Source organism: Siphateles boraxobius, unplaced genomic scaffold (assembly GCF_051911475.1).
Source record: "Siphateles boraxobius isolate OS27281-9 unplaced genomic scaffold, OSU_SipBor_1 11, whole genome shotgun sequence".
In the NCBI taxonomy this organism is placed as follows: domain Eukaryota; kingdom Metazoa; phylum Chordata; class Actinopteri; order Cypriniformes; family Leuciscidae; genus Siphateles; species Siphateles boraxobius.
The window spans coordinates 6,406,993-6,420,226 of NW_027508711.1; the positions used below are offsets into that span (position 1 = coordinate 6,406,993).

General features: G+C 36.1%; 1 protein-coding gene across 3 annotated transcripts in view; it reads right to left on the bottom strand.

Annotated features, from left to right (window-relative positions):
- Window positions 1-233: 233 nt before the first annotated feature.
- ctif (CBP80/20-dependent translation initiation factor) overlaps window positions 234-13,234 on the bottom strand; it is a 151,794-nt gene continuing 138,793 nt past the window's right edge. For 2 of the 3 annotated variants that reach the window (XM_077194727.1, XM_077194734.1), the window contains exons 12-14: window positions 12,171-12,326; window positions 3,094-3,147; window positions 1,243-1,884 (exon numbers count right to left, since the gene is read on the bottom strand). In XM_077194727.1, coding sequence (XP_077050842.1) covers window positions 1,669-1,884; window positions 3,094-3,147; window positions 12,171-12,326 — 426 coding nt within the window. In that variant the 3' untranslated portion in view covers window positions 1,243-1,668. Of the gene's footprint in view, window positions 1,885-3,093; window positions 3,148-12,170; window positions 12,327-13,234 lie in introns of all 3 variants that reach the window. The other variant, XM_077194721.1, reaches the window with a different exon arrangement.

Consider the following 13,234-nt stretch of genomic DNA (forward strand, 5'->3'; position numbering starts at 1 on the left):
TAATGCATTAAAACATAACCAATTTCAGATGTAACAAGACATCTGCAAATATAATGCTTTTTACTTTGGTTACAATTATTTATGAAAACATACAATACATTATAACGTATATTCACATTATAGATAAAGGCTTTGAGTAAAGTGTCACCATTACATTTTTTCGGAATAATTTGTGTTCTGCTTGCATTTCACAAACGAAGCCTATTACATGTATATTTATAAGTTTTTTTGTAAAAAAAAAAATGCAACTTCAAGAGTAAAAGTAAGTAATAATAATAATAACAATAATGCATAACATTAAGGACACTATAGCACATTATAAACAGGGACGCGGCCCGAGACGGAACAGGAAGAGGAAACTCAAGAGATCCAACTGATGTTCATGAAGAACCTGACCACTTCATGTCGAATGTGTCCTCATACACACACACTTTCTGAACCTCCCGCCGCCATCTGCTGTGTGTGTGTGTGTTTATGACAAAAGAAAGCCTTGCTCGTTTGGAGTTAGCGTGACCCCAGCTGGACGCCCCTGTGTGTCGACGGCGTGCTCCTGACGCCTGGGGGCCGAAACGGGACGGATGGATGAAGCACAGCCTCCAGGCCACAGAAAAGACACTCTCTGGGGTTCAAGTTATCCTGTGAACACGTCCAGGGAATATTTGACAACAAAATCAAAAGAAAGAAATAAGGATTTTGCTTAAAGAAAATGAAGCCTATTTTTAGGACCATTAAGACTTTGTTAATTTTTGGGCATAATTTTCATGAATATTAAGCACATTTGTACCTACAATTACCACACCCAAAAAAAAAAAATTTAATATAAAAAATAAATAAATAATTAAAAAAAAAAAATCTCAAAAACTTCAAAAATCATCCCTTTGTTAAATTCATGACAGTTAAGTATTTATGTATTATGCAATTTTAACAATCATGAAAATAATGAAAAAAAAAGAAACTTTAAAAAGGCTTCATGTTTAAAGAATTTCACATTTTCCTTAGAGTGAAGCCTATTACTAGGAACAATTCGATTTTGCTGCACTGTGATATAATTATCATGAAACTTTTGTACATTTGTAACGCAATTCGTAAAAAAATTTTAACTAAAAATCTCACAATTATCACCACTCTAATGAAAAAAAATAACTTTCTATTAATTCAATTGTAAAGTATTTATACATCATGATATATTTTTTTGGGGAAATGTGCTTAACTGATGTAAATAATGACAAGGCAAAAAAAAAAAACATTTTAAATATACAAAATTTAATTTAAAAAATCATTCTCAAAAAGGATTAAAAAATAGGCTTCATTTTCTGTGCAAAATAAATTTCTTTAGATTTGTTTTTACATTTCGTAGATTTTCCTTTGGATTTGTCTTTCTGTTGACATTTTGTCTAGAAAGAGTGTCAGACAGTGTGTGTGCGGGTCTAATGACTGTCTGGTTTTGCGTCTGCATGTCTGGGTCAGCTCATGAATATGCAGATGTGAAGTGTGAACATTCATTTCAATCTGCATATTTTACCCTCTGACCTCTGACTCTCATCCCACAACGCCCTGTCTTATCCATCCTATTGCAGAATGCTTGTGTGTGTGTGTGTGTTGTAGTGTGTCCGTGGCCTGTAGTGGTTAGTTTGACGAGTTCTGGATGTGTGTTGTGTTGCGCAGTGGTCAGGCCGTGAGCTTCTGGATGGTTCTGTTGTAGTATGCAGTGGTCAGCGCCTCCAGTGGGCTCCAGTGGTGAGCGTGAAGCTCGATGACCTCCATTAGGAGCGAGCGCGTAAGCTGGGACTCAGCCGGACACAACATCTTATCCCTCACTGCGGCCAGCAGCTCCGTCATCATTTCGGGAAGCTGCTCCTCCAACAACCGGCCGGTGCTCTGGAGCTGCAAGAACATCCAGACAAGAATCAGCAATGAGACAAACAGAAGGAGAAATCCTCAGGAAAAAGTGTGAGACTGTGACTCTGTGGCACCAAATATCAACATTTATTTGAAAATATCCTGTAATATTCCTTTAAAGATGAATGAAGAAAGAGAGACAAAGAGGGGGCAGGAATCACTGAGTGGTTTTTAAGAGGAAATAAGGATGATCAAAGGGAGACGGACACACTCAGGCTTAAGGAAGGGTCAGAGGTCAACTCCACAGGGGGTAGCGAGAAACAGATGCTAGTCTGAGAGAGAGAGAGAGAGAGAGAGAGAGAGAGAGAGAGAGAGAGAGAGAGACGGAAGCAATCGGATGTCCAGACAAACTGTCTCCTGATGATCCGGTTTGCGGGCAGATGGGACATCATCCACGCTGAACATCATATTGGTTTGTTTTGGATATATGTTTTGGATATGCACACACTCTCGCACACACTATATATGTGTGTGTGTGTGTGTGTACATGTATATACGGTATATATACTGTATACACACACACACACACACACACACACATATATAAGATAAATATATAGGTGAAGTAAACATCTAGATGCTTTGCCACAAGCTGCCACTGTAGGAACTACTAACTATGATGCAGACCTTCTTCCGAGATGGTATTCCCTGGAGCATCCACATTGTTGGAACTCTTCCACATCATATATATATATATATGATATATAAAACATTTTTGTAACAATTGGTAAATGCCATTGATATAATTACCATTTTGAATATCGGCTCATTTTATTTTGAAAATATTTGCGCATTGGCATGCTCCGGTAAAATTACGTAAAATTATAACAGCGCTCTGTCTGTACAGTCTTGATTTTTTTTTTGCTCGCTTTCATCGCTTTTGCTTTTATTCTCGTGCACGGGCTTGTTCGATAAGCAGAACAGCCAATCAGAGTTCTCTCTCTCACCGACGCCGATTCAACATGCTGAATCGACCAAAAGAACAACAACAATGACGTCCGACTAGAGCCACACACAGAAAAAACTAAGCCAACAGACACTCATAAACGCCTGACCGTCGGCTTGTTGTGTCCTGGGCTTTGTGTCCTCCATCCATCAGCTTCATTTCTTTCTCTCCCTGATCTTGATCATTATCAATATGAATGTGTTACAGAAGTTTTCACGATCTCAGAGATGCTGTTAAACTCAACTCACCTCCATAGAACAGCAGAGAACAGCATCCTCCTTCACCTCAGGAGACTCCAGGAGCTAAAACACACAGAAAACACTCCTTCAGTGCTTTTAAAAGTGTGCAGTGCAACGTTGACCAATTACAGTCAAGTAGAACTCAAGTCACCTTTATTTATATAGCGCTTTATACAATAATACAGATGGTTTCGAAGCAGCTTTACAGTGATAAACAAGAATGATGCAACCAGAATTCAATTTCAGAAATTCATCAATTATAGTTCAATTCAGCTATAAAGCAGATCTACAGCTGGCCAATGGTGTTGTTATTCACCATGAGTTCAATGTTGATTTTCTTCATAAACAGTTTTGTATAAAACAAAACAAAACATTAGTAGTACATTTATGCATTTGGGAGATGTTTTAATCCATTGCATTAAAGAGATCATTTAAGGCAAGACAGGTGAATAGGGTAAAAACATTAACTAATTAACATCACCATACTTTCCCCAGTAGATTAATCACAGTAGACATTAGTGCTGTATAGCAGGTTTTCTGAAATGTTATGTTTAAATATGCAAATGGTGCATTATCTAATAATACATGCACTAATTTGCATAATTTCCAGAATGGATAAAAATTGCCCGAGGATAAAATTCTTGTTTCATTATGTTGACATATTAAAGGGGTGTTTTGATGCTTTTTAATGTTTTACTTTTCCTTTAGTGTGTAATTTATCTGTTTGTGCATGTATACAATCTGCAAAGTTACAAAAGGGATTTATTAACACTGATCCAGACCTGCCTAAAAAGCCTCGATCCAAATCCACAAACATCTACGTCACAATCTGAAATATTATCACAATTAGACCAAGGCAAACGCAAAGAGAGAAGATAAGGCTTCAGTTAATTGTAGTGTCGTCACAAAACCGCTTTGTTTGCCCTCCCGTAAGCGTTCTGCTCAAGTTATCCTTTAAAAGTTGGTTCTGATCGGTTGGCTCATCCGCATTTTCAGAACAGACTCAAACTGATATGGTAAAAGTGGCGACATTATTCACTGTGTGTTTACAATTGCTTAATGCCTTGGAAGCTCGTGATTATGGTAAGGGTCGTTACATTTCCGTCACACGCTTGAGGTGTTTGGCCAATCACAACGCACTGGGTCAAGCTGGCCAATCAGAGCACTCAGGGCTTTTCGGAAGGAGGGGCTTTGCAGAAATCAGTGTTTCAGATGGACTGGGAATAGATGAGATGCAATAATGCACAGTGTGTGAAAAATAATGTGTCTTTTGTTTTTTAACATTAAAGCATGTTAACCTATTCGGTTACACCCAATAAACAAAGTAATGAACTTTATCTCTTTTTATCAGTCCATAAATCTATATGACCAAAATCCTCTTTAAAAGCCTCCACATTATAGATAGGAATAAAACTGTAAAGTTTGGTGCATGCAAAGCTGTTGAAGTGGAGATTTCTGACTCACAGCCTGTAAAGTTATGTATTGCAACTGAAATCTACTGACGTAAAATAGATAAAGTGTATTAAATGTGTATTTTGGACGTTTTCTTTTCACTAGTCTGAAAGAAGACAAGTTATGGAAGCAAAATAACCCAAACTTGTCTACCTGTAGTGTCTTGCCTTCATGAAGTTCATGCATTCCCTGGGAAATGAACGCTCTACTGTTTGAGCTATTAGAATATGCATCTTTAATTTGCACAGTTGAATAGTCTTCAGCTTTCAGGAGGTCACTGCTGGTAATCCAGATGTATATATAGACCACACATCAACACACGAATCATCTTTCACTTCCTCTTTCACTGTTCCTCATAAACCACCAGCCGACAGACGCCAGCGAGACCAATATCACCCGAGTCCGAGTCTCAACCCCAGACAACTGTTGTGACAGACAGAAATGTGCTCAGTCTGACCACAAAAACAGAAGTGAAACTCACTAAACAGGAAAAATACACATTATTATTCAGCAACTGAGTCTGATGCAACAAACAGAAAATATGCAAAGGGCCCCAAAGATGACCAATGCAATGAGAGAGAATGAAAGAAATCCCAAAAACAAACAAATGTAAGCATTTAGTAATGTTAACGTTATTGTTTCACTAAAAAATAGCAGCTATTCTAATCCTGTGGTCTGGTTTCCCATATGTCTTTTCCCGTAACAGACACGATTATGTCATTGGACATTATGTAAGAATGTTCTTCTCGTCTTTGCCAACATGTTTGTGTAATGCAAAATTGCTGATTTGACTCAGACACACATGAACTGTGTTCAAAATCACGACAGCTCAATAATGATAATGATTCATTCATAAATTGTGCTGAAAGTTCTTCTTTTTCCATTTATATTGCTATAGCATTCTCATTTGAATGACAGAGGGACGAAACCGAACTAAACACAGACACCAAACACAAATTAAAACTAGACGTTGATTCAGTCAGACTGGATCCTCAGTCTAGAGCTGGGCTTAAGCAGCGTTTGGGAAAAGACTATTAATGATACTTGAAATAAAATAAAAGTTTGGTTTAACTTGACAAATTTATGACAAATATATTATGATTGCATATTAACATGTGCTTTTCAAACTGATACTACTTCTAATACAATCTATTAAAATATGAATTATTATTAAGAAATATAAATGGTTTTATGATATTGCTTAATAATAATAATAATAATAATAATAATAATAAAACTCAATAAATAGTCATTATTATTATAAAAAATATATTGGTTGGATGATATTGCTCAATAATAATAATAATAATAATAATAATAATAATATGTATTAAAATATGTATTACTATTATAATAAAAATTACTATTATTTTGAGGAATATCATGCAACTAATATATTTTCATGTTTTAATTGATACATTATTTGATAAAAAAGGTTTTGTTGTAAATTAATTGTTATATACTGTATTTTACTTTGATTACACTTTAAAAGTTTGATTAACTTGTTAAAGTTTAATGAATTTATTGCATTAGAGACAATTTTTGATGATGGATTTTATAAAACACGGAATCTAAAGAAAATAAAAATGATTTTTATTCAACCCAGCTATTAGTGCTGGCAAAGTCAAGTATCACTATTGCTATATCTTATATACCAAACTTAACAAACCTAACTCTGAGAGTTAAAGTTTGTATTTTAAAACTTGTACAGCTTTCACACGACTTCAGAAGATTTCTGGACTACTATAATGATGTTCTTAAGCCTTTCAGGCCATTCTGATATGATTGCTCTTGCTACTGAAGGTGGATCTGTGTGTGTGTGTGTGTGTGTGTCTGAAGAGATCTACTGAGACGACTAGCAGAACGCTGGGCGGGAAAAGCACTCAGGCAGTGACACAGGCAGCCCTTTGTGAGGCAGGGGGCCTGCAGGGGCCGGTGGACCACGATGATCAAAGCTGACGCGAGCGGCTCTGGATACCGTCTCACAAAACAGCTGACAACCTCCCGCACAAACCCACAAAAACCAGGAATTTCATTCAAGCAGACTCGCTCTCAAAATATACTTTACTTCACGGGTTACCACAACAACAGTCTCTGAAACATTACAGCTGACATTTGTACAGATCATCTACTTTAAGGGACTTTTTTTTTCCCAAAGTACACTTATAATGTTACTGTTTATGTTGTGAATATAACAGTATTTCTACATACCACATCACTCTTTGGTTTCAAAAGACAATATGACCCCTTTACTTTTGGTCCTGACTCTAAATATAATTAAAGAAATTGTGGCAAGTAGTGACTCTTCAGAGAAAAATTAACAAAAAAGTAAGAAGAGGCTTTGCTAACATGAGCAAACGTCAATTAGCTGGATGTTAACCAGACGGCAGCGTATGTGCAGTATATTTTGCTCTTTAAAACGTTTGATTTAGTCTAATGAAAATACAAATGCAAAAAAATATTTGACTGTTTTTGTTGAGAAAATCAGTGTCAAAATTATAGTACAGCCTGTAGTTAAGGTTAAAGAGTCTTAAAGGGGTTCACTAATTTCTATGAGTTCCAGTCACATAAAACATTTAAAAAGAAAATGTATAGATACTTCTAGAACAGATTTCTCAAAACTTGGAATTCAAAGATTTAAACAAGTACACTTATTTCCCAAAAAACCGACCAGATAAAAAAAATAAATAATAATAATATATATATATATATATTATACACACACACATATATATATATATATATATATATATATATATATATATATATATATAGTTCAAAAAACAGTTCAAATGTTTGCAGTAAGATTTTTTGGTAACACTTTACTTAAAGCCTTTATGTATAATGCATTATAAAGGTATTTATATTGTACGTTATAATGCATTATGCATAAAGGTTTTGTGTAACCCAATTTTTTAAAGAAATTAATAATTTTATACAGCAAGGATGCATAAAATTATTGAAAAGTGACAGTAAAGTAAATGCTTAACTTTATCATGTTTTAAACATTTATAATAATCAGAAATGTTTCTTGAGCATCAAATCACCATATTAGAGTGATTTCTGAAGGATCATGTGACACTGAAGACTGGAGTAATGGTGATGAAAATTCAGTTCTGATCACAGGAATAAATTACAGGTTAAAATATATTCACATAGAAAACAGATATTTAAAATAGTAATAATATTTCACAATTTTATTGTTTTTACTGTAATTTTCATCAAATAAATGCAGCCTTGGTGAGCAGAAGAGACTTCTTTAAAAAAATCGTACCGACCCCAAACTTTTGAGCGGTGTGTATTTTGTATCTCACTATCGACACTGCCATGACTTTTCCCAGGACTGTAAGATTTCATTCAATCCATGACATTTACAGCCTTCAAATATATTCCCTTAAATCTTCAGTTTTTCACAACTGTCTTCTCAATCTCTAATGAGATTTCACCTGAACAATAATTGCAAGGAATGAAGTACCCTTACATTCCAGTATATTCTAAAAGAGACAACAAGTCGGAAAGTACCCAAAAGTCTCTGAATCTATGATAAGATATACCAGACCTGAATCCATGGCTCGCGGCGTTTGAAGGAGTGAACATGTATATTGGTGTCTAGAGGTTTCTGGTCCTGGTGGTCTCGGGTAATTACTGATGGGGTCTCCTTATGCTGGTCTCCAGGGTAACCGCTGCTTTAAGTCTAGAGTTATATAGTCCATAATGACGTCCCCAGAGAGCAGGAGCAGAGCTCGTGTTACAGAAACCACCTCAAACTAACCTCATATGCGAATACAACTCCACATCAGAATCAATATAATGAAGAACATAAAGGCAAGGCTGTAATTATCTCCCTGAAGACTTCAAAAATTAACAAGATCCTACATGGTCAAACTCTGTACTAGCACAGAGACATATTTTAAAGGAGACCTATTATGCCCTTTTAGAAAGCCTAGATTTTGTTGTTGAGCTCTATTAGAACAGGTTTTCATACTTAAATGTTCATTATTTTTCTCATTCTCAATTGACCTATGGCTAAGCCATGCCCCCAAACGCGATGAGCCAATCACAGTGCGCATAGCTCCAAATACACTCGGACATTCTCTGCTTCCACGTCCATTGAAATGCATTGCAGTTAGTCAGTTTTCATTCATTTTTATGTTTTTTCTTGTCATTTTAAGTTAAAAATGTAAAAACGGTGTGCATGGAGTACATGCAACTCCGACACTAGGTGTCCCGAGAGGCTGGGCGACAGAGTGTATTTTTTACCTTTTCCAAATTAAGCCACAGCTCAACCGAGATAAGTGTCTGCTCTGGATTAAGTTATGCGGTAGACCACAACACCAACTAAACGTGGATAAATTAAACAAGGATGTCTACATCTGTTCTAAGGTAACGTTAAGTCAACAACGTATTTGAACTTATCTCTAACGTAACGTTAGCCTAATATAAGAAAACGTTAACGTTAGCTTCTAGCTGCGTTGTACATCATGTCACTTAGCTTCATTAACGTATCTGTAAATAACCGAGATAACAAATGTTAGCAGTGTTGTGCTGAATGATTCATGTAAATACTGTAGCACCAAACTAACGGAGAGGTACTCTTGGTAAAGATGGTAAAAAGGATTGTCCTGGAAACGTATGCAACTTAGACCTGTACATATTTAATTTGATCATGAACCATTAATTACATATTAAAGCACAACATTTTAGACAACTTTCTACCAAAACAACTGGGGAACTTTGTGGTTTTTTTTTTAGCAAAACATGTAGCCTTTTCACTCCTCTTCAACATAACTAGATATAGCACCTGTTACCTGAATGTTGACTGTTTGTCCGAGTGAGTGGAGGGGGCGTGGCTTAGCCATAGGTCAATTGTTGCAGCTCCTCTCTTCTCAGTCAGTCAGTAACGCTTCTGAAAAGCACACTGTCCTCTGATTGGTCGGCTGGATCAGTGTGTTGTGATTTGTCAACCACTTCGAGTGTGTTTGGGAAATGTTCCGCACCTTACCATAACCGCCAGTTTCATGCTTTTGAACAATGTCTACTTTGCCCTGCCCTCAGACACTGCAGTTGCAGCTGAGACTAGAAGAGTTTTGTGACGAGAAGATGCAGTTTTCTGCTACCAAAGCAAATCCACTTTACAAGGACTGTCCTAAAGATTGAGTCTTGGATTTGATACGGTAAAACAGACGCCATCATTACTGTACATATCACTGTCTATCAAGTGCTGAGGAAGATCTGGAGCTAAAATGTAGATATGTTCATGGGAAATTGGTTTCTGACACACACAGTAAGCGGTCGGCCAATCACAACCGTCTGGGCCATCTGACAAATCAGAGCAGAGTAGACCAATCACAACACACTGAGCTATCTGACCAATCACAGCAGGGCAGGCACGTGGAAAGGAGGGGTTTAAAGAGACCGGATCTTTTATCGATTGTTGCAGACACTGTGAGAATGCTGATGCTGTAATGGATATTATGAGAAAATTAATGTGTTTTTGACCTTGAATGCATGTAAACTTTTTGTAGGAGACTGCAAAACAAAATTAGTAACCTTTAAAATAGCATAATAGGGGCACTTTAATATGCAAATATTGCATCTATAAAATCACAAACACAAACTTGAGCTATCCTACTGCATTTACATCTTGAGTTTTCGCTCTTACCACTAGATGCTCTATTAATGTCTATTCATCTATTAATGAATTGTGTAGAACTTGTATATTTGAGTTCTAGCTGTATGCAGCCAGGTAAAAGTGATGAAAATGCACAAAAGATTCCAATAAAAGGGTTTGAGAAAAGCAGAGATGCGTCCGACCCTTCAACTCAAGCAGCTTTCAAATGAACAACAGACGCTCTCTTTTCTCCCTCCCTCCATTCATCCTTTCTTTTATTTTCTCCCACACCCTCAGTGCTCCAAATACACCTGTCAGCTCCACACTACAGCTGGATCACCTGTAATTACCCAACCTGCTCTGCCGGTCCACACAACACACACTTCACACACCTGGCTGAGACGTAATCACTGTCACACACCGACAAAAAGTGGCTGTTCAGACTCCCAGACAATCGTGTCGGGACGTGTCGATACGAGAGCCGAACGGGATGTTAATCCGGCTGCGATCCTGAATAGTGGCATTCATACGGCACAAACACACACTGAACTCTCACCCAGATCACGTCTCTTTGATGTGGAGCTGCTAAAGAATCAAACTTTGGCTTTTGACGGATCACGTCTGTCATCAGCTGAACAACTGACAGGATTCAGCCCAGACAGGGAAGCCCTATTCACCAGCGATCGGGGCATTTCACTAGACAAAGATCATCTTTAAGTTTAAAAGGGTCGGATAATTAAAAAACAATTTTTTCTTGATCTTTTGAAATAAGTTCAATGTATTGTGAAAAAAATACAGTAACTTTCACAAAGCAAAACTACCTTGCAAGTAGAGCTGGATCATTAATCAAAAAAAAAAAAAAAAAAATGAAGTGCGCCACTTACCAAACTTGTAAAAAACACCTAAATAAAAGCTTGATGGTTTAAAGTTTGAAAATGAAGAAATTAAGACAGCCATAAATATTAGAATTGTAATTTTACAGTTGTTATTTCTCTAAAATATATTTTTTTATTTTAGAGTGAAATATTACAATAAGGATGTCTTGTTTTAATATTTTTATTTACTAACAATATTATTATTGTTAATAATAATATTAATAATAATATTTCACACACTATATATATATATATATATATAATAAAAAAAAAACATTTTTTGGCCAAATTGTGCAGCCCTACAAATTTTATTCGCATTTTAAAAATGAAAATGACTTTTTCTCTGAATCGTGCAGCCCTACCTTCTGAGTTACTGACATTCAGCTGTAAAATATAAAAAATGATTTACGGTCATGAGATAAATACAATTGAATACACAACCATTCACATTTACATGTCAACAACACCTATTCAGTGTTCAGAAACATGTTCAGTTATGGTGAGTTAATATGTAGGAAATAAACATTATTATTGCTAAACAGCAGAAGATTTAAAGGGGTCCTATTCTGATTTTTTATATTTTCGACGTTCTTTAGTGTATAATGTTGCTGTTTGAGCATGAAAAAGCTCTGCAAAGTTACAAAGTCTCTCTAGCAGGAGTTATTCTCTATATCTGTGTCAGAGTCTGACAGGCAATCGACTAATCGCAATTCAAGCTCCAGTCGACCAATCAGAGGACAGTGTGCTTTTCAGAAGGAGGGGCTTCATAGAGACAGGAACTAAACAGAGCGTTACTGACAGACTGGGAAGAGAGGAGCTGCAACAATGGAGAATATGAGAAAAAAAATGTGTTTTGAACATTCAAGCAGAGCCCGAAATTCTTGTAGAGCCTGAAAACAAATCAAGACTTTGTAAAAGGGCATAATAGGTCTCCTTTAATGATAAGAGTAAAATGTGTAGGAATTTGTTTTGATATTTTGATCTCTTTCTGACTGTTGTTTCATGAGTTAATGTGACATTTTAATCCCACATCTATCAGAGCGAGATCGAGAGAGAGAGACGACACACAGTATTCTGTCAGGAAGTCAGACAGTATTTTATCTTTATCAGCCCTTTGGCCTGTAGTTAATGAGGTGTGTGTTGTGTACCTCTCGTAAGCAGGAGTAGATGGGACACACCAGCACTCTGAACGGCTCTCCAGCGCTGCTCCTCATGGTGCCGAACACTTCACACAGAAACGTGATGAAGCCCAGCCAACACTCCACATCTGTCTGCTGGAGCTCCTCACGACGCTTGAAGTCTCTCTGGAGAGAAACACACCGGTCAGCATTATGCACGTCAACACACAAAACACTTTTGAAAGTTTTTGCAAGAAGTCTCTTCTGCTCACCAAGGCTGCATTTATTTGATTAAAAATTGAGGTGTCATACTGGTAAGATTAGGGTCAGGTGTGTGTGGTATGGGTAGGTTTAAGGGTGGGTTAAGGTGTAAGGGAAGGGTCAACAGTGTAATCACAAATGTAATTGCATACATTAATTGCATGCAGGTATTTTCAAAATATAAGTACAATGTAAAAACATGCATGTACACATTAAGTATATTGTATCAAATTATTAATTTCAATGCAAGTACATAGTATTTAAAGCCACTTAATATAAAGTGGGACCAAAATAAATAATATTTTATCATTACAAATATTAAGAGAACCATTTTCTATTTGAATATGTCTTAAATGTAATTTATTCCTGTGATCAAAGCTGAATTTTCAGCATCATTACTCCAGTCTTCAGTGTCACTGTTTTGCTGATTTTCTGAAATTATTAATAATGGTTCTTATTATCAATGTTTCAAACTTAATATTTGATATGCTTAATATTTTTGTGGAAAACGTGATGCATTTTTGGGGGTGTCTTTGATGAATAGAAAGTTCAAAAGAACAGTTTATTTCAAATAAAATCTCTTGTAACATTATAAATGACTTTATTGTCAATTTTGATCAGTTTAAAGCATCCTTGCTAAATAAAAGTATGAAGTTGTTGTTTTTTTAAGTGTCATTTTCCTCAATCTTATAAATGGTAGTGTATCATTGTTTCCACAAACATTTTAAGCAAGGATGTTTTCAACATTGATAATAATCAGAAATGTTTCTTGAGCAGCAAATCATCATATTAGAATGATTTCTGAAGGATCATGTGACACTGAAGACTGGAGT